Source organism: Hypoxylon fragiforme, assembly GCF_022984875.1.
Source record: "Hypoxylon fragiforme strain CBS 206.31 chromosome Unknown GGS25scaffold_6, whole genome shotgun sequence".
Lineage (NCBI taxonomy): Eukaryota > Fungi > Ascomycota > Sordariomycetes > Xylariales > Hypoxylaceae > Hypoxylon > Hypoxylon fragiforme.
This window is the reverse complement of record NW_026054761.1, coordinates 1,995,840-2,013,654: the sequence shown is the minus strand read 5'-3', so window position 1 is coordinate 2,013,654 and position 17,815 is coordinate 1,995,840. Positions and strand designations below refer to the sequence as shown.

Here is a 17,815-nt window from a genome sequence, read left to right as displayed (position 1 = left end):
CCCCTCCTGCTCTTTCTAGATTATGATTAGGGTTTGCATCCGTGAGACGCGGTCAGATAAGTCTGGCTTTTGTGGTTTCCGAAACCGTGTTTATAACCTGCCCGTCCATTCCAGTGCCACGTTCTTGTATTACGAAATCTCCTGACTGACCTATCAACCAACCCCCTTTGATCGTTGCACTCGTGGAAGGAAGAGGCAAGCTAAGAAAAGAAATGCGAACCTCGAATCTAGGGAGGAGCAACGAGGAAACTTTTGTTGTACAAGAATTGAAAGCTACATTTGCGCGTTGAACGGATACCTAAACCATATTCCGCATCAAAACCGGCCATGTATGCTTGGATGTGATATTAGGCGTCCATTGCGACCAATCGGACCACTGTTGGGACCAAACTCCAATCCGTAATGTAATGCAATTATGAAATCGTCGTAGAAGTGGATATCAAGAAACGTTCATAATAAGAAATAATATCTGGGGCGCAAAGTATGGTAGCCCATACAGTATGGCTTCCCCTGGTGGTGGTCAGAGTGCCGAGAAAGGTCCGGTAAAAACTCCTGATTTCATCATAGGTAGGCATTAGGTACTCATCAGGGGCTGATGAGTGAGATGTATATACAAGGATCAAGGCTCTCTCTCAAGAGTTTAGTTACCAATTCGTCTTAATATCCAGTAATAGGATCTAAGATGTCGAGCTTCCACATTGGCATGTATCCAAATCTTTAAAGATAATCCTCGAAGCCCATCTGCGATCACGCAGTGAACAAATAGTGTTTATGTGATAGATAGGTACTCATGGGGTTTTGCCTTGTTTACGGTCTTCAGTCGGCTCAGAGTCGAACATAGAGCTAATTCCAGCAAGCGTCCAAGAGTCCGAAGTGGAGTGAATTGCGACAAGCCATGCCGCAACTATATTTACAAGATAATGTAGCATGTAAGCATGCGATACACCGTAGATGGCTGCATAGGTAGCTATGCCGAAGAGGGTGACATTTGTCACGTGTCGAAGCCGACTTGTTAATACTGGAACCATTTGACCAGTGGAAAGGGTCTCCACCAAGAGAATAAAAGGTAGGATGGATAATACATTGTGATGAGATGAGAACGGCGTGAACCAATGAACAGCCAAGTTTCGTACCCAGACAACCAACGTAGGTAAGTTGATAGGCAAAATCCATAGCATTAGGAGGAATACTGAATGGACATAGTTGCTAAAGTTTGCATTTGCTAGAGAGGAAGCCTCGCTCGCAAACCGATACGCTCGGACAGCCGTACTTAACTGTACGAGACAAGCAACTACGTATGCAAACTGGTAAGGAATAAACGTAGAAACCAGTAGTAGGAGAACACAGGCTGTTATGAGTCGTCTCCGTGGCGATGAAGGTGCAAAAGCTGGTGAAAAGGCTCGTTTCTTCTCATTTTGAACTACTGGCCGAGTGGAAAGCTTCCCATAGAGGATGCTAAGCAGCCATGTGAGGAACAATGCCATATAGTGTAGACCCATACACGCTCCGATGCAGATGACACCGATTATCGGGATCAGAAACCAGAAGAATGGGTCCGAAGTTCCTATTAGCATGTCGTTCTGGGTGAAATCGATGGCACCTGTGCTATTATGCCAGAACCAGAGACCTTTTGATCCGTTAGGGTTTGACTGGCCTGTTGAAAGAGATAAAAGGGTCATGGACAGGAAAAGCATTGGCAATGATCGTCTGAGACAGAAGTCCAAGCTCTCCGAAAAGGGTATGAAGACTCCGGTGCTGTCGTACACTCGAAATTGCTTTCGTAGTACAAGTGCAACTATTAGCAAAGGGAAAGACGCAAAAACGGTTCGATATCGCATATATAACTTTCCGAGACTGCCTATACTATCCACTGTGATGCGGATTGAAATGCTTGAATCGCAGGTCGGATCTGTCCAGAACTGAAGACCGAGACCATCATCAAATTGTCTGGATTTGATAGGGGGAGGCATGTAAGGAGAGACACCATGAAGACTGATCTCTACCTCTTGAGCATTGACGAAAAATTTCGACTCGTAGGGCGCAGAAATATACTGACGGATGAGGGGAGTGAATAACTGCTCTCGTTCGTTGCAAGCACCACCTTCTACCTTGAGGTTGAACGCTAACAGACTACTTTGAATAGACGGAAGCTTTACTTCAGTAACCATGGGTCGGGTCGCAGGAAGACGAAATGACAAGCCGAAGCTTAGAAGACGTCTGAGGCTAATATCCCGAGTAGAAAACGCGTCATCTATGCCGGTAAACTCGGCTACCAGCCACCCAGCTGTTGGAGACCCAGTCTTGTCAATAACTGCAACAAACCCATAATCTGAGATATCTTCAACGTTATACTCAAGATAAGAAAATGGAGGGATTTGCCATTCATCCGCTTTAAAGAAGGTGTTCTTTGTGAAACGAGAAGAAGCTGGCAAGGACACAACATCAGATGCAGCATTTTTACAGGCAAGCTTGGTGGACTCGTCACTTTCATCAGAGAGATCGATATTCATCGAGAAGGGTAGGTTAGACTGGCCAGCTTGGGCTGAGTAGTAGTTGCAGAACAGGACTTCAAGCTTCCCCTCCTCACCTGGTCGATCTAGTTGGTTGTCTGATAACAAAGTAAACCTTTTTCCCTCAGCAAATTTCTTTGACGGGATCGGGAGAAGGTGTGCCTTTAGCTTCCTATCCGAACCTAGGCTGCGAAGGACAAGGCGTTCGTCAAGATTGATGATGTTTGTCGAATGATCTTCTAGGGTGAGTAACGTCGATGGAGCTGCGTCTGGCAAGGTCTTTTCAACATAGCTCTCTAGTCCAGTCAAGAACCGTTTCTTGAAAGCTTTCATTCGTTCTGCTCGCGGTTTGGTCTGCGATCTTACCCGGTTGTCGGCAACATCGTAGAGCGCACGAACTATAACCTTGCGAAATTGATCACACCATGTAATTGCTTGATGATCCATACTCGTCCAGACGGTGGGAATCGTGGAAGTGAAAACGGTGAATCCATGGGATTCAGGTACGATAGATTCCAACCCTGCATAATCCGATGGGACGACTGTATCCAAACCTCCACCAGCAATGGACACTAAGGTAACCTGGGCTAGAGAATTCTCCGCTGACGACTTCTTTGAGTAGGAGCGTCTCCAGTAGTTGTTGATATCATTATAGATACTGACAATTTGCGGGTCGAACGTGACAGGTGGTCGAGCATGCGGAGCAGACATGGTAACAATAGTGTTGACCGAATTTTGCTGATAGTTTGGCATAATGAACATGGTTCGTGCCACAATTCCTCCCATAGAATGCCCCAGGATGATGACCGATGATGGATCTGGGAGGCTCGGGTCCCGTTCTGAGATCTTAGGATCCAAGTAGAGAGAAAGAATATATCTGATAGCTTCATTGAGATATTCGGCTTGATCAAGCATCGTTTGGCCGTGAAAGGCAGTGAAGTCTTCGTTAAAGTCGACGGTGAAAAAGTCCAAGTTTTTAGCACCCGCGTTCAAAGCTGCTGCATCATGTTGTAAGATGTCGTGGTAGTACCTCGCCGACTCAGCTGCTATGGATCGAACCTGCTTATAGCTTCCAGCATTACCTGGGATGAAAAGTACCGGTATCCCTTTAATCTGTATATTGTGTCAACACTAATATTGTAAAGGGCATATCATCTTGAGATTTTGGTACCTTTGGACCGTTGTCAAAACCCTGCTCTCTATACAGGTATAATGAATACTTGGTTGCAAAGCGAGTATGCTCGGTATCAAAGTCGCTAAATTTGGCATATGACGGGCTCATCCAGGACATACGACATCCTTTGGGATCACAGTGTAATACGGCAGATGAGTATAGAACGGCAAGCATAAGACCAATTCCCGCGACACTCGTCATAAGTGTTAAAAGCGATATAGCCCAGGGACTCCAAGGTCGAAGCTGTCGACATTTGCGTCTTGCAGACGCTATTTTGTCCGATTCCATACTTGGATAGTCAGGGGATAATGTTGCTGGCGCAAGATGGGAAGCTGTAGTATCCTTCTCGATAGACCCATCTCGACTGTGGGAAAGCCTCCAATTGACATTGCTACTCGGTCTCCGGCTTCTAGCAGATAAAGATCTCGTTCCAGTATTTTGTTGAGGGCGAGCTGATTGGCGGAGTTCGTGGGGATGCCGAACGGAAGAGTTGGCGTCGTTTAGTCTTGTTTGCCCATGAGGGCGCGAGGTCTTGACAGAAACATCGACGCTGTCTTCAGACGACCCCGAGGAGCGCCTCTGCATGAGGAAGAAGAGGCTCTCGTGAGAGACCTCTTTTAATATGAGGATTCGGCTCGGACTAGGTCAAAGTTTGTTCTCGGTGCTCGTCGCAGCTCGTTCGAGGTTTGTCATACGCTGTGAATTCTTTTCTCTTTTTTTTTTCTCTTTATAGTTTCGGCTGATAACTAGCTTTGGTAGGATTGGTCGAGCATCCAACTTGCGCAACCATGAGCTTTATAGCTTAGCTATTTTAAGCAGCAGTGACTCGGAGGAATTGTCGATCTTATTGAAGGAGAGATTTAATCCGTTACGCGTAAAACAGTTTGTTTCTTCTTATTATTTCCTCCTAAAAATTGCGAGATGCTAAAAAACGAATGTCGGTCCCGTCTAATTCACCAAGATCAAAGAAGTTCAGGTGATGGACGGGATATGAAATGGATGTGTAGTCTCGTGGGCGATTGCGAACTTTGTGTTGGACAACATTGAAGGGAGAAAGACGGAAGCGGGTGGGAATTGCAATTGCAATTAGTTAGTTACAAGTCGCAGAACTTTGAGAGTCTACCCACATGGCAGACTGGCAGTATACCAGTAACAAAATAACAATACCTAGTAGTTACCTACAACTTGTACCGAGAATAGCAGTTTGAGCCCTGGAAGAGATTACCATTTGGCAATTACCACTTGTTAACGTACTTGATTTTATGGCGTTATTTGGCGCTATTTGGCGTTGTTTAGCGCTTCAACAACTCAAGTTTAGGGGAGATACTTAGTTACCTACCTACATAATACATATGTACCCTAGTCTTCCTTATCGGACCTGAATCCTAGTGGATCTTTTAAACACGGGCCAAGATGTGGTCTTAGCCACTTTAAATGCAACCCTTGGACCATGAATGACGTTGGCCTGGGTTGCATGCTACTTCATTACCAAGCTTTAGCTACCGGCTTGCCGACTTAACTAAGCTAAAATATGCAACTCTAAACCGAATTCTGCTGCATGCGTCAAGTAAGGTAACATCGGGTTACTGCTTTAAACAGGAAGATAACGTTTTTGCGAACTTCAATGTTGGTTATAGTGCATTTTATATACCTAGGTAGGTTCCAAGATGCAGCAAATAGTTATATGTAACCTAGGCATGTACTGAGGTCAATTATTGATCTTTATATAGAATTACTTCCATGTGTGTACATACGTCGTATATTTGTATGTACAAATCAACTTGGATTAATAAGTAGCCGGGTAGAAATTATGATCTACTATACTCAATACTACATACATCTATCTATCCATGTCCTTTGATAATCAGAACATCCAAGTGCTGTCTTGACTCTTGTGTCTTCTTCTGTTCTGCTGTTCTGCGGGGAGGGGAATACATGATGAGGTACAGGACTTGGCGATCGGCGAACCGCACCACTACGCACCACAATTATCCCATCCAGATGATCCAGCTGTCTCACGTTGCGTTTTATGGACGATGGAGTCAAATACATTTGTACTAACCTGAGTATCAGAGTATGTAGTAAAAGTAAGCATCTTATAGGCACGCAATTGTAGAGAAAGCTCCTCGGCGTTCCCCGCTGTACCTTTCGATTTTCAGGACTGGTAACTACTAGACATGGATATTTTTTCTTGAACTCCCGGATTAGGCTGTTTGTTTGCTGTCTGTTGAATCTTGTGGCCACCTCAGTCGCCACGATCCCGATCTTGATTGTGTGGCAGCAAAATACGATAGTGGAGCTCGTGTTGATAGACCACTTGCTGTGGACGTCACTTGAAACGTGAGTGCGTATGTATGTATATGTATGTATATGTATGTAGGTCTGAGAAATGTGGCTAACTCCACTATGTTTCTTTGTGTCAGATATAGGTAGTAGAGCATGATGCTTTGGTTAGTATATATTAACAAATATCTCAAATAGTGTGGTGTGATTTTCAATGCCTTCTCCATTGATGCATTTGCGATTATTTCGCATAAGTCGTTTCAAGGGATCTTTCTTTCTTTCTTTCTTTCTTTCTCTTGGCATGCCCATGTAGAGCTGTAGTTATTGATACTGAAAGTCAGGTCGACATGCTTATGACCTTGGGCAGACTAGCAAGTAAGGACGTGGGCTTTGGGTTCCGAGGGCTCCGTTTTTGACGTCGTTCAGCAGCTTTCCTTTAGTTAACCGAATGGGCTGGCTTGCCAAGCATTGTTCGGGGCCTTGTTTCTGTGCCCATCTCGGAAATCATGGGTTGCTGTTTTCTTAATTCCGGGGGGATCCTGGACGAACGATACCGAGAATGACATCCCTCGTTGTTGATAATTCTGGGCAGTAGATCTACTACTAGTAGTATGTACTGTAATTCTCCCGCAGTATGTAGTATATGGCGCAAATGTATTTTAATGGATTTCAGATGGGGACAGAACGAGGTGGAGCTTGAAAGCTTGAAAGCTTGACTGACATGCGGGATTCTGGATCAAATTTGTTGCGGATTTCATTCCAACACAAAGAAAAAGATGTCAAAACTTTGATTGGTCTGCATTATGAATAACCCTTCATCTGTGGATAGGAATCATTCGGAAATTTCAAATCTCGGCAATCGTTGTAGCAGAACTGGAACAGAGAAGTTAAAAGCATGAAACTGTTCCACTTCTAGTTAATAGTTATACGGGTCCAGTAGTAGTACATGCTGGGTACGATATACATACATCTATTAAGTGCATATATGTGTGTATAGTGCATGGTACTATGTGTATAGAGAGTATATGCTTTTAGGTGAGATGGAGGAAGTTCTACTAGGCTACATATGTAGTACTAGCGGCGGCCACTACATACAGCTGACCCACATCATCGAGAACTACTATGTACGTACTTGTTTTAGTAGTACATAGACGCGTTCTCCATCAATCAATTTAACACCGCGACAAGGCTGAGCTCTTTAGTTGAGAAGCCTGAGCCTTTCGAAACTACCTTTTCGACGATAAAGTGTGGAAAATAACTTAGTCTGAAGTCATAAGTTTTATGTGTTAATTCATAAATTATATGACACATATGAGATGAAAATGAAGGGCATTTTTGAATAAATATTTCCGAATTGTGTCTTTCATGCACACACACAACTTCTTCTTCCGACCCTTGAGTAAATGGTCTTGGCCTTCTCTCACAGATGGCAACTATCAAGGCCATCGAGGCCCGAACTGTAAGCAACTCCCCCAAAACTAAGATTTGTAATCTTGTCTGTAAATGCTGAGTCTATCTCAAGATCCACCAAATCCAATCCGGCCAGGTCATCGTCGACCTATGTTCTGTAGTAAAGGAGTTAGTGGAAAACGGCTTGGACGCCGGAGCCACCAATATTGGTTGGTATTTTCTGTTATATCTTTTGTTATCCCTTCCGTTATGCCCTTCGTCTTGGTTCTCCTTTACACTTTCTTTCCAATCACTGCTAACATACCTAACAATAGAGGTTCGTTTCAAAAATCAGGGGTTAGATTCTATCGAGGTTCAGGATAATGGCTCTGGCATATCCAAGCAGAACTACGAGACTTTAGCCTTGAAGCACTATACGTCCAAGCTATCCACCTATGCGGATCTTTCCTCTCTTCAGACCTTTGGTTTTCGGGGAGAAGCTTTATCTTCCCTTTGTGCCTTATCCAAGTTCACCGTGACGACTTGCTTAGCATCAGACGCCCCAAAAGGCTCAAGACTAGAGTTCGAAACTTCAGGGAAGCTTCGTGCTACAAGTATTGTAGCCGCTCAGAAAGGAACTACTGTGGCAGTCGAAGGCCTTTTTCATAATTTACCTGTCCGCCGCCGCGAACTTGAACGGAATATCAAACGGGAATGGAATCGAGTCATCAGTGTTCTCAACCAGTATGCCTGTATCCAAACCGGGCTGAAATTTTCTGTGTCTCAGCAACCGACTAAAGGCAAACGAATAGTCCTGTTTTCAACCAGGGGTAACCAGACAACTCGCGAGAATATTGTCAATGTATTTGGCGCGAAGACCTTGGCTGTTCTTATACCCTTAGACTTGAAGCTTGAGTTAGATTCTACCAGTACGCCAGGTCAGAAATGGGCTACTCAGGGCGATGCAAATGCTCACCAAGTCCGTATTCGAGGACACGTGTCTCGCCCTGCTCATGGAGAAGGACGCCAGACTCCGGACAGGCAGATGTTTTTCGTTAATGGACGACCTTGCGGCTTACCGCAATTCGCTAAAGTGTTTAATGAGGTGTATAAATCATACAACTCTTCTCAGTCTCCATTCATCTTTGCCGATATCCAACTGGATACTCATCTATATGATGTGAACGTCAGCCCGGATAAGCGTACAATTCTCTTACACGACCAGACCCGAATGTTGGACAATCTTAGGGAGTCGTTGATTGCCTTGTTTGAAACCCAGGATTACGCCTTGCCGACATCACAGCTGTCAAACCCCAGACAGACACCATTCAAAAAGCCTTCCCTTAGTACACAAAGCACGCCCGTCTCATCTGGATATTTATCAAGACGTTCTGCCTCCCAAAACGAGGACCAGCCGAACCCGATAAACCCTAGGGATAGTACAGAACATAGCAATGACATTGAAGATGGCGAGTCTGCTGAACAGCCAATAACACATGATTCATTAGCGGCCAATCCTTCATCTGGTGATAATGAAGGCCACACTCTAGTTAGCCGATGGGCTGACCGAAAATCGGCGCCACGTGTTGACACATCTTCGATAGGTACCAAAGCCTCGGAGGATCACAATCAAGAGTCCTCGGAGTCTTTGGGGAATGTCTTTTCAAAATTTGCAAGAGATTATACTAAGGATGCCACTGATACTTCAGAGAATGGTGCTAATGAGCCGCCGTTGCCTGGTATATCCGCCGCAAAACCACATAGAGAAGCGACGGATTTCCGTGCACGCCTAGCAGAATTGGCTGAGCACAGAGCGAGTCAGCACAGCAGTAGCCCTCCTACGTCGCAGTCTCACGAACCTCCTATACCTGCCGTATCTACTTCATCTCGGGTCTCGGACATGAAGACTAGCAGAACTAGCAGCGCAATTTTGAAACGTTCAGCGCCTGAAGTTGCTACAATTACAGTTGGGAATCATACTGTTACTAGTATAATCGGCTCTCCGTCGAAGAAGCAAAGAATAGGAGACCATAAGGCCGCCGAGTCATCGAGGAGGCAACGTACCCCTAAGGACACAGTTACGATGCCTTCATTTAACGGACGCCTGACCCAGATGTTTGCGGCCTACTCCCAGTCGAAGCAGATAGATCCGGCCAGTATCAAGGCCACAAATTCTCGAGATTCGCCAGAGGATTCTGACTCTTCCGATGAAAAATTGTTTGTAGGAGACGATGATGATGATGATGAGAGATATGACGAGCAGGGCGACGAGAGTGAAAAGGGGGATGAAGCGGAAGAGGAAGAGGAAGGGGAAGGGGAAGAGGAAGAGGAAGAGGAAGAAGAAGAAGAAGAAGAAGAAGAAGCAGAGGAGGAACTCATGCAGCACGATTCGATTTTAGATGGTGTTGCGAAGAAAGGCCGTGCCTGCGAGAGCATGTCTTCAGAACCTGATAATACAGATGATCAACTTCAACGGGACGCGTTGCCATCTCCCATTCAGCTCCCTGATAACGAATATCCAGATGAACAGACGGAAGAAGTACAGGATGGGGGTAAACCAGGAGATAGCACTGGCTCTGCTCAAGGCTCAAACAGTGCTACGCTTCAAGAAACCCAGAAACGTACGCAAAGTTTCATAAAAGGGGGCACGAAGAAGAAGGACTCAACTATATCGTTGCTACAAACATTACGAGCTAGTGAGAAGCATATCCAGAAGGCTCTAACGATGCACCAAGACTATCTCAAAGAAGTCTCTTTAACAACGGGGTCGAAACTGGTCACAGATAGACTTGATGCAGAAGATGCCGAGGAAAAGCTATCTCTGACCATATCCAAATCCGACTTTGGAAAGATGAAGATTCTAGGTCAGTTTAATCTGGGCTTCATTTTGGCGCTCCGTCCCGCCAAGGCTAGCTCGGACGACGTAGATGAAAAGGAGGCGAGAGATGACGAGCTTTTTATCATTGACCAGCACGCCACCGACGAAAAGTACAACTTTGAGCGGCTACAAGCGAACACAGTCGTGCAATCGCAGAGATTGGTCCAGCCGAAAGCCCTGGAACTCACTGCTCTCGAAGAAGAGGTTATTAGAGAAAACCTAGAAGCTCTCGAGGCAAACGGCTTCATCGTCAGCATGGACGAAAGCGGCGACTCACCGGTCGGGTCTCGCTGCCAGCTACTCAGTCTACCGCTCAGTCGCGAGACGACGTTCTCGCTCACGGACCTCGAGGAGCTCATCTCGATGCTCACAGACCACCAGTCCGCCTCGGCGAGCACCATCCCCCGGCCGTCCAAAGTGCGCAAGATGTTCGCGATGCGGGCCTGCCGCAGCAGCGTCATGATCGGCAAGTCCCTCACCAACAAGCAGATGGAGAAGCTGGTGCGCCACATGGGCGAGCTCGACAAGCCGTGGAACTGCCCCCACGGCCGCCCGACTATGCGACACCTCTGCGGCCTCGGCGCGTGGAGCGAGATGGGCTGGAGGGAGGGTGACGGGTTTGCGGGGGAGAGGGCATCGCCTACGAACTGGGGTGCTTATGTTAGGGAGAAGAATGAGATAGAGTAGGTCGGTGGGTGAGAGGGAGGTCTAATAGGCGGTTTAAGTCATTGATTGCATTACCACGGCGTATGGTACCTAGGGTAGGCTTGCTTATATGTTCTTGACATGAGTGGCTTCGACAAGATTGTACATAAATCAAGTTTTCCAATCCATCATACCTGGATAAGTAATGGAAAGGACATACTACATACTTACCTACCTAGGTAGGTAGGTACTTGAGGTTGGTACATACATAATAAATAGATCAGCCAGTTAGTTACAGATCACTATTCACGTCACAGGTCTCTGAATATCATCGACGATTCTTGCTATAACTATGTAGGTATATATTATGACCCATTGAGAACCCAGAACCCAGAACCATAAACCAACCAGCTAGTTCCAGTTCCAGTTCCCGTGTCCCTTCCCGTTACCTACCTACCTATATATATAATATTACATTCCGTGAATAATCATTATCATCCCGGAGCCGCCGCTGTCGCTAACCACCTCACAAGCATCACCCATCCATCCTCCTCACCATCTCCAGGGGGGGAATAAAATAAAACCAACCAGCTAGCCATATTCATCCATCCATCCATCCATCACAACTAAGATCCTCTTTCACATTTTACAGTTATTACACCCAAACATCCATCCATTCCATCCATCACACATATATATATATATATATCCATAAACATCATCCATCTCAATCCTCATTCAAGATACTATACCGGGAATACTTATCCACCTTGGCGCTCACATTCCCCGGCGCAATCCCAATCCCATTCCCATTCCCAAACCTCAGCCCCGCCCTCCCCTCCTCCGCACCCTTGCCACTGACATTCCGCCTCCACGTCGCGCCAGCACCGCTACCCAGATCCGCGTAGTCATTGCCCGACGACACCTGTCTTGTTCCGCCCGCGTTTTTCTTCCCACCACCACCACCACCAGCAGCACCTTTCTTCCCGCCAACCATGATCGGCGGCGTCGCCGGCTTCAGCTCCCCGTACGGCTTCGCGTAGAAGTCGCTGTCGGCCTGTATCGACGAGTTGCGCATCCCCGCACCCGCATTCCCAGCACCGCCGCGACGCCAAAACGGCGCCATGGCAGGCGCGGAAGCGCGCTTCGCATCCGCGATGTCCCGGCTCCCGCTCGTGTCGCGGCGCGCGTTCTTGTTATGCGACACTTCGGCGAGCGCCGGTAGGGGGCGGGGGGTTTTCTGGCGGGTGGCGATGATGTCGCGGTCGGAAGGGGATGAAGATGAGGAGGATGAGGGGTTAGAAGGAGGAGGCGTGGGCTGCAGCGGCGCGGGGATGGGTATCGGGTTCAGTCGTAGCGGGTTCGGGTGCAGGTGCGCTGTGACGTTTATCGGGCTGCTCTGCACATTATCACCATCGTCGTCATAGTCGTCGTCCGAGTCACCGGGCCGTATCATGCGCCCGTTTTCCCTGTCTGACGCATCGTCGTCGTCTGAGTCGAAGTTGTACCGCTGGTTGAGGGCCTCGTATTTCCGCGGCGACGATGACTTCTGCTGGTACTGCGCGGCGGCGGTCTGCGGATACGACTGGCGCTGCGCGCGCTCGAGGGCGTTGAGGGCGCGCTGGCGCTCCTGCGTGCGGTTGATGAGGGACTCGGACGCGTACCAGGCCTCGGTGAAGCGGGCGACGCGGGTCGGCGACGCGTTGGTCGGCTGCTGGTCCTGGTCCAGGGGGCCTACGGTGATCGTCGTGCCGCTGCCGGGCCGCGACGCGGTGAGCGGGGGCGACGCGACGCCGATTTCGTGTAGCGGCACCTCGGTGTAGGTCGCGCGCTGCGGAAGGGATAGGCGCTTCAGCTCAGCGACGGAGCCCGCGAGGCTGTGGCGCGGCGAGTTGCCGGGGGTGATCTGGTACTGGCGGCTGGGCAGGTCGGTGCGCGAGTCGCGCGGTTTGGACGGGGGCGAGGCCGAGGAGGCGAAGGAGTCGCGTGAGTTGGCGCGCGTGTGCATGAAGGGGATGTTGGGTGGGCGCGATAGGTCCTCGTACGCGGCGCCCGAGCTGCGGTAGTTCTCGAGGGGCGTGGATAGCCGCTTCGAGTCCTCCGATACGCTGGTGTAGCTCGTGGCTACGGAGGACTTGTTGCGCTTGTGCTGCTTGGCGCGGGAGGTGAGGTTGGGTTCTAGTGGGTTCATGTCTGGCGGCATGTTCGCGATGCGCCGGAACATTAGACATAGATAGACGGAAATGCCGAGGGAGATGACGTGTAAGCCCCCGGCGCCGATGAGCGCATAGTACTCGCTCTTGACGAGGGCGTCAGTGATTTCTTGGCTAGCGTTTATGATCAGCTTCCACTCGGTGCCGTGGTTCACGGCAGAGATGACGCCGAAGGCGTATAGTGGAATAACAGCCAGGTCCATAACGCCGGCGAATAGTTGATAGGCCGCTGACGAAGCGGGTGGTCTGGCGTTGGCCGGTCTGATGAAATGCCAAATGGCGTAGACGCAGCTGATGGCCACCACGCCAGGCTATCAAATCAAGGTTGGATCAGAATGTAGTCATGGATAGGTTAGGAAGTAGGACAACGTACCGTGATTCGCATAACCCAAGAGGTGAGAGGGTCAACATTGCTAATTAGAATCATGAGGACGAGCAGTCCAACACCCCCGATCATCTCAATGCCGCGTAGGCATAATTGTATATATCTGGTGAACTTAATCCACCATTTCGTTGTGCCGCTCATGGGGTTAGCCCATATGGTTCTACCTGCAAGTACAGCTTGTGCGCTATAGTTTGTTGTTAGTTATAAGTTCCGTACAATTTCTAATAAGCCATTGGCAATGACAACGACACTACACATACTCGGGATGTCGGCCGAAAGATATCAAAGGCCCTTTTTGCTTTGGTTTCTTGGGTTTTGGCTCCCAGCTTGCTCTCGTGATAGCTTTGGGATCGAAGGGTTTCTCTGGTAGTCGCGAGTCGCGCCACTGAGGGTCATACAGATATGGCTGTTGGGCGCCCATGATTTCTTGCGAAGAGGCCTCGCTTCAAGTAAGGCTGCAAGACATTCACGGTACGAGAGGGGTACGGGAGTAGTGGAGGAGATCGACGAATGACTGGAATGACTGGAATGACTGGAACGTGCGGGTGTGGTCGGTCTTATGACAGTGGAAAGGCGGGCATGCCATGGTGGGGAAGGGAGAAGAGGTGGGATGGGTATGTAGGACGGCATGTGTATTGTGGACATGAAGGGGGAACACTGGTTTCCACGGCAACGACGACATGGGCATACTGCAGCTAGCCGACTTTATACGGGAAATACTGGGTATTACTGTAACATATAGTATGTACATTACCACTTTAATTTGGCCAGAATTGTTTCATCATTTGTAAATGCTCGTATATTTTGAATGTTATTGTTGTCTGTAGATGATTGTTGATAGTCATGATAGCCATTGGTTTTATGGGTTTTGAATGTGAATTCATGTAACCTACTGTACTACTAGTACTATTTACATAACTGGATAGTTACATGTAGGTATGCTACTAGGTACCCTGGTTCAAAATTCAACGTTCAAAGTTGCTAAAATGTCAACGGTTATAAACGGCGATGTCGGACTTAACATATGTACGTCATTTCGGGTTTTCATAGTACAGTATCTGCAATAATCTTTATTTGACTCTTCTATGAAATACATACACATGCGCATACTACTAGTATGCATGTCATCTCTTGAAATAAATACATTAAAATACATTATAAAAGTCAAGGTACCTGGGTAGACAAGGGATGGAATTATGACCTCCCTTACCAAGTCATGGCTCTGCGCGGCCTGCCGGCGCAAAACTGTCTTTTCTTCGCCTCTAGCTCATAAAATACTATCTCATTACTCGACGACAACGACAACGACAACGACAAGTCGGCATGGTAGACCTCTTCGCATGGCCGTAGTCGGCTCTGGCCCGGCTGGTTTCTATACCGCATATCGGGTTATGACAAAAGTCCCCAAGACGAAAGTCGACATGTTCGAGGCATTACCTGTGCCGTATGGCCTGGTGCGATTCGGCGTTGCGCCTGATCATCCCGAGGTCAAGGTAGGAATAAATGAATGAGCTATCTTGCCACGACTACTTAAATAATATATATTAGAACTGCCAAGACAAATTCGAAGAAGTTGCCAGCTCCCCTGACTTCACCTTCATCGGAAATGTGTCCATCGGGAATGCGGGTGGCCATTTTCAAGGTTGCACCATCCCCCTGGCATCTATGCTACACCATTACGATGCCGTTGTGTTTGCATACGGCGCGTCCCAGGATAAGCAGCTAGGTGTTCCCGGAGAATCTGAGTACAAGGGAATTTACTCGGCCCGTGAGTTTGTGGGTTGGTATAATGGTCTCCCCGAGTACGCAAACCTGGCCCCGGATCTCACTAGGGGCGACGAGGCCGTCATCGTTGGCCAGGGCAACGTTGCTCTTGACGTCGCCAGAATGCTTTTGGAGAATGTGGATGTACTGCGAAAGTCAGATATCACTGAAGCGGCTATCGAGACACTGTTGAAGAGCCGTATAAAGCGTGTTCATATCGTCGGGAGAAGAGGTCCTATGCAGGTACGTAAATCTGGGAAACTTTTTTTTAACGGTGGCTGTCCGAGACTCACTGTGATTCCAGGCCGCCTTCACGATCAAGGAAATCCGGGAACTAATGAAACTACATGGGGTTGGCTTTCACGACATTGACATGTCTCTCATCCCAGATGAGATCTCGAAACTGCCTCGAGCTCGAAGAAGGCTCATGGAGATCATGGTGAAAGGCTCTAGTGCTCGCGTCGACGAGGCCGCCAAATCTTGGTCTCTAGACTTTTGTCTATCGCCAACCGAATTTCTCGGGGGATCCGACGGATTCGTTGAGAAGACAGTTTTCGAGCGAACATCCCTCGAGTTACCTTTCGACCCATCTTCGAGGGTCGTGGGTACCGAGGAAACGTTGACGATACCCTCGTCTATAGTGTTCCGTTCGATCGGCTACAAGTCCGTCGCTCTGCCTGGGTTTAAAGAGGCGGGCATCTCGTTCGATACTAGAAAGGGGATCATTGACAATGACGGGCTGGGACGTGTGCTACGCACAAAGAGAGGCGAGAACGAACACCAGGACCAAGAAGCGTCGCATTTACCGGGCATTTACTGTGCAGGCTGGGTCAAGAGAGGACCGACAGGCGTCATTGCATCTACTATGGAAGACGCATTCTCGACCGGTGATGCCATTGCCTCAGACTGGAACTCTGAGGCACCGTTTTTAAAAGGAGACAGTAGCTCTGGCTGGGAGGCCTTGCGGTCAGGCGTAGAGCATGGGAAATGTAAAGTGATCCAGTGGGAGGACTGGCTTAAAATAGACAAATCAGAAAGAGAAAGGGGGCTACTGGTGGGGAAGGAAAGGGAAAAGTTTACAAGCACGGCGGAAATGCTAGCAGCTGCAAGCTGAACTGAAATCGAAGTGAAACAAAGATACCCTCGCGGGTGATTATATCACTTAGTAGTTTTATAAACTTTGATATGAGCCTATGAGCTCTTCAACTTCTCCGTCAACTCTGGTACTTGTTTAAAAAGGTCTCCGACCAACCCCACATCAGCTACCTGGAATATCGGTGCATCGGCATCTTTGTTGATAGCCGCAATCACCTTGCTGTCCTTCATACCCGCCAGATGTTGAATGGCGCCGGATATACCCACGGCCATATAGAGCTGAGGCGCAACCACCTTTCCAGTCTGGCCAACTTGCAAGCTGTTGTCGGCGTATCCGCTATCGACAGCAGCTCGAGAAGCGCCCACAGCAGCGCCAAGCGAGTCCGCAAGCGGGAGCATCAGCCTGTCAAAGTCCTTCTTGGACTTGAGACCTCTCCCTCCGGAAACAACTCTGCCGGCAGTCGCCAGGTCGGGTCGGTCAGACTTGGCCAGGTCTTCGGAAACCCATTCTATGGAGATCTCTACGTTGGGGTCGACACCGTCTTCCACAGCCGCTGAGCCGCCATGCGCTTCGGCGGCGGGGAAAGCGGTGCCACGGAGGGTGATGATTTTGATTTCATCGGTGGACTCGACGGTGGCGATGGCATTGCCGGCGTATATCGGACGTACAAAGGTGTTCTCGTCTTCAATGGCGGTGATGTCGGATATCTGTTGGGAATCGAGGAGCGCAGCAACCCGTGGCATTAAGCTCTTCCCAAAGGCCGTGTGCCCAGCGATGATGTGTGTGTAGCCGCCCTTTTTTATATTTTCGATGAGGAGCGGTGCATAGTTCTCTGGTAGGCCCTTTAAATAGAGTAATTGTTTTTGTTAGCATTGTAACCCCTGAGGCTCGACAATGTAGAAAAGTCAGGGGTCGATTCTGTCCCGCACCTTGTCATATGCCGCATTGTCCACCGCAATTATCTTCTCAACCCCCTCTACTTTTGCCGCTTCCTCTGCCACAGCCTTTATGTTACTCCCGGCGACAAAGCCATGTATCGAGCCTCCAAGTTTCTTAGCGGCGGTGATTGCGCTTAGTGAGCTGTGGTTGAGTTTGCCATCGCGTTGTTCTAGGACAGCCAATGACGACAGTAATCGGCGGAGAGCGGAGGGGTTATTGTGAAAGAGGCCTGGAGACAAGGAAGCAGAGCGTGGTAGGTTGTTGATGCTTCGAAGAGCTGTCCTTTTGGCTGTAGAGAAGAGCATTGTGGCAGCGAGTAAAGTTGGGGGCGACCAGCCTGCAATGGGTTGCAGTTTTTACTGTTCGTCAATTTCTCAAATGCTACAAAGTTATTAAAAATATTCGGCTGTTCACGGTCTTACACCGAGGCACATGCCTATACCTAGTGCATCTTAGTCGGAGCCGATTACGCTTCCCGATTTTAACATAATACTATGCGCCGTACAGCAGTTTGATGAATACCGTTATATCGAGGTTAT

The 17,815-nt window shown here is 48.4% G+C and overlaps 6 protein-coding genes across 6 annotated transcripts; 2 read left to right on the top strand and 4 right to left on the bottom strand.

The window, feature by feature from the left end:
- Positions 1-681: 681 nt before the first annotated feature.
- GGS25DRAFT_331174 (PGAP1-domain-containing protein) lies at positions 682-4,563 on the bottom strand. The gene is made up of 2 exons (XM_049257899.1): positions 3,682-4,563; positions 682-3,623 (listed from the first exon to the last, which is right to left on the bottom strand). Exons 1-2 carry the CDS (start codon positions 4,267-4,269, stop codon positions 789-791), a joined length of 3,423 nt encoding a protein of 1,140 aa, XP_049115790.1. The 5' UTR covers positions 4,270-4,563; the 3' UTR covers positions 682-788.
- A 904-nt stretch (positions 4,564-5,467) lies between these two features.
- On the bottom strand, positions 5,468-6,897 carry GGS25DRAFT_495582 (uncharacterized protein). Its single transcript, XM_049261460.1, has one exon. The coding sequence runs from the start codon at positions 6,192-6,194 to the stop codon at positions 5,889-5,891; it is 306 nt and encodes a 101-aa protein (XP_049115789.1). The 5' UTR covers positions 6,195-6,897; the 3' UTR covers positions 5,468-5,888.
- A 359-nt stretch (positions 6,898-7,256) lies between these two features.
- GGS25DRAFT_331149 (DNA mismatch repair protein MutL) lies at positions 7,257-11,200 on the top strand. Its single transcript, XM_049257898.1, has 3 exons — positions 7,257-7,426; positions 7,490-7,586; positions 7,692-11,200. The coding sequence occupies exons 1-3, from the start codon at positions 7,394-7,396 to the stop codon at positions 10,919-10,921; spliced, it is 3,360 nt and encodes a 1,119-aa protein (XP_049115788.1). The 5' UTR covers positions 7,257-7,393; the 3' UTR covers positions 10,922-11,200.
- Positions 11,201-11,210: 10 nt separating this feature from the next.
- On the bottom strand, positions 11,211-14,361 carry GGS25DRAFT_495578 (uncharacterized protein). The gene is made up of 3 exons (XM_049261459.1): positions 13,738-14,361; positions 13,466-13,661; positions 11,211-13,403 (listed from the first exon to the last, which is right to left on the bottom strand). Exons 1-3 carry the CDS (start codon positions 13,896-13,898, stop codon positions 11,607-11,609), a joined length of 2,154 nt encoding a protein of 717 aa, XP_049115787.1. The 5' UTR covers positions 13,899-14,361; the 3' UTR covers positions 11,211-11,606.
- Positions 14,362-14,498: 137 nt separating this feature from the next.
- Positions 14,499-16,388, top strand: GGS25DRAFT_495575 (nucleotide-binding domain-containing protein). Its single transcript, XM_049261458.1, has 3 exons — positions 14,499-14,970; positions 15,026-15,484; positions 15,546-16,388. Exons 1-3 carry the CDS (start codon positions 14,674-14,676, stop codon positions 16,353-16,355), a joined length of 1,566 nt encoding a protein of 521 aa, XP_049115786.1. The 5' UTR covers positions 14,499-14,673; the 3' UTR covers positions 16,356-16,388.
- Positions 16,389-17,696, bottom strand: GGS25DRAFT_495574 (electron transfer flavoprotein, alpha subunit). Its single transcript, XM_049261457.1, has 2 exons — positions 17,267-17,696; positions 16,389-17,179 (listed from the first exon to the last, which is right to left on the bottom strand). Exons 1-2 carry the CDS (start codon positions 17,579-17,581, stop codon positions 16,433-16,435), a joined length of 1,062 nt encoding a protein of 353 aa, XP_049115785.1. The 5' UTR covers positions 17,582-17,696; the 3' UTR covers positions 16,389-16,432.
- Between the last annotated feature and the right edge of the window lie 119 nt (positions 17,697-17,815).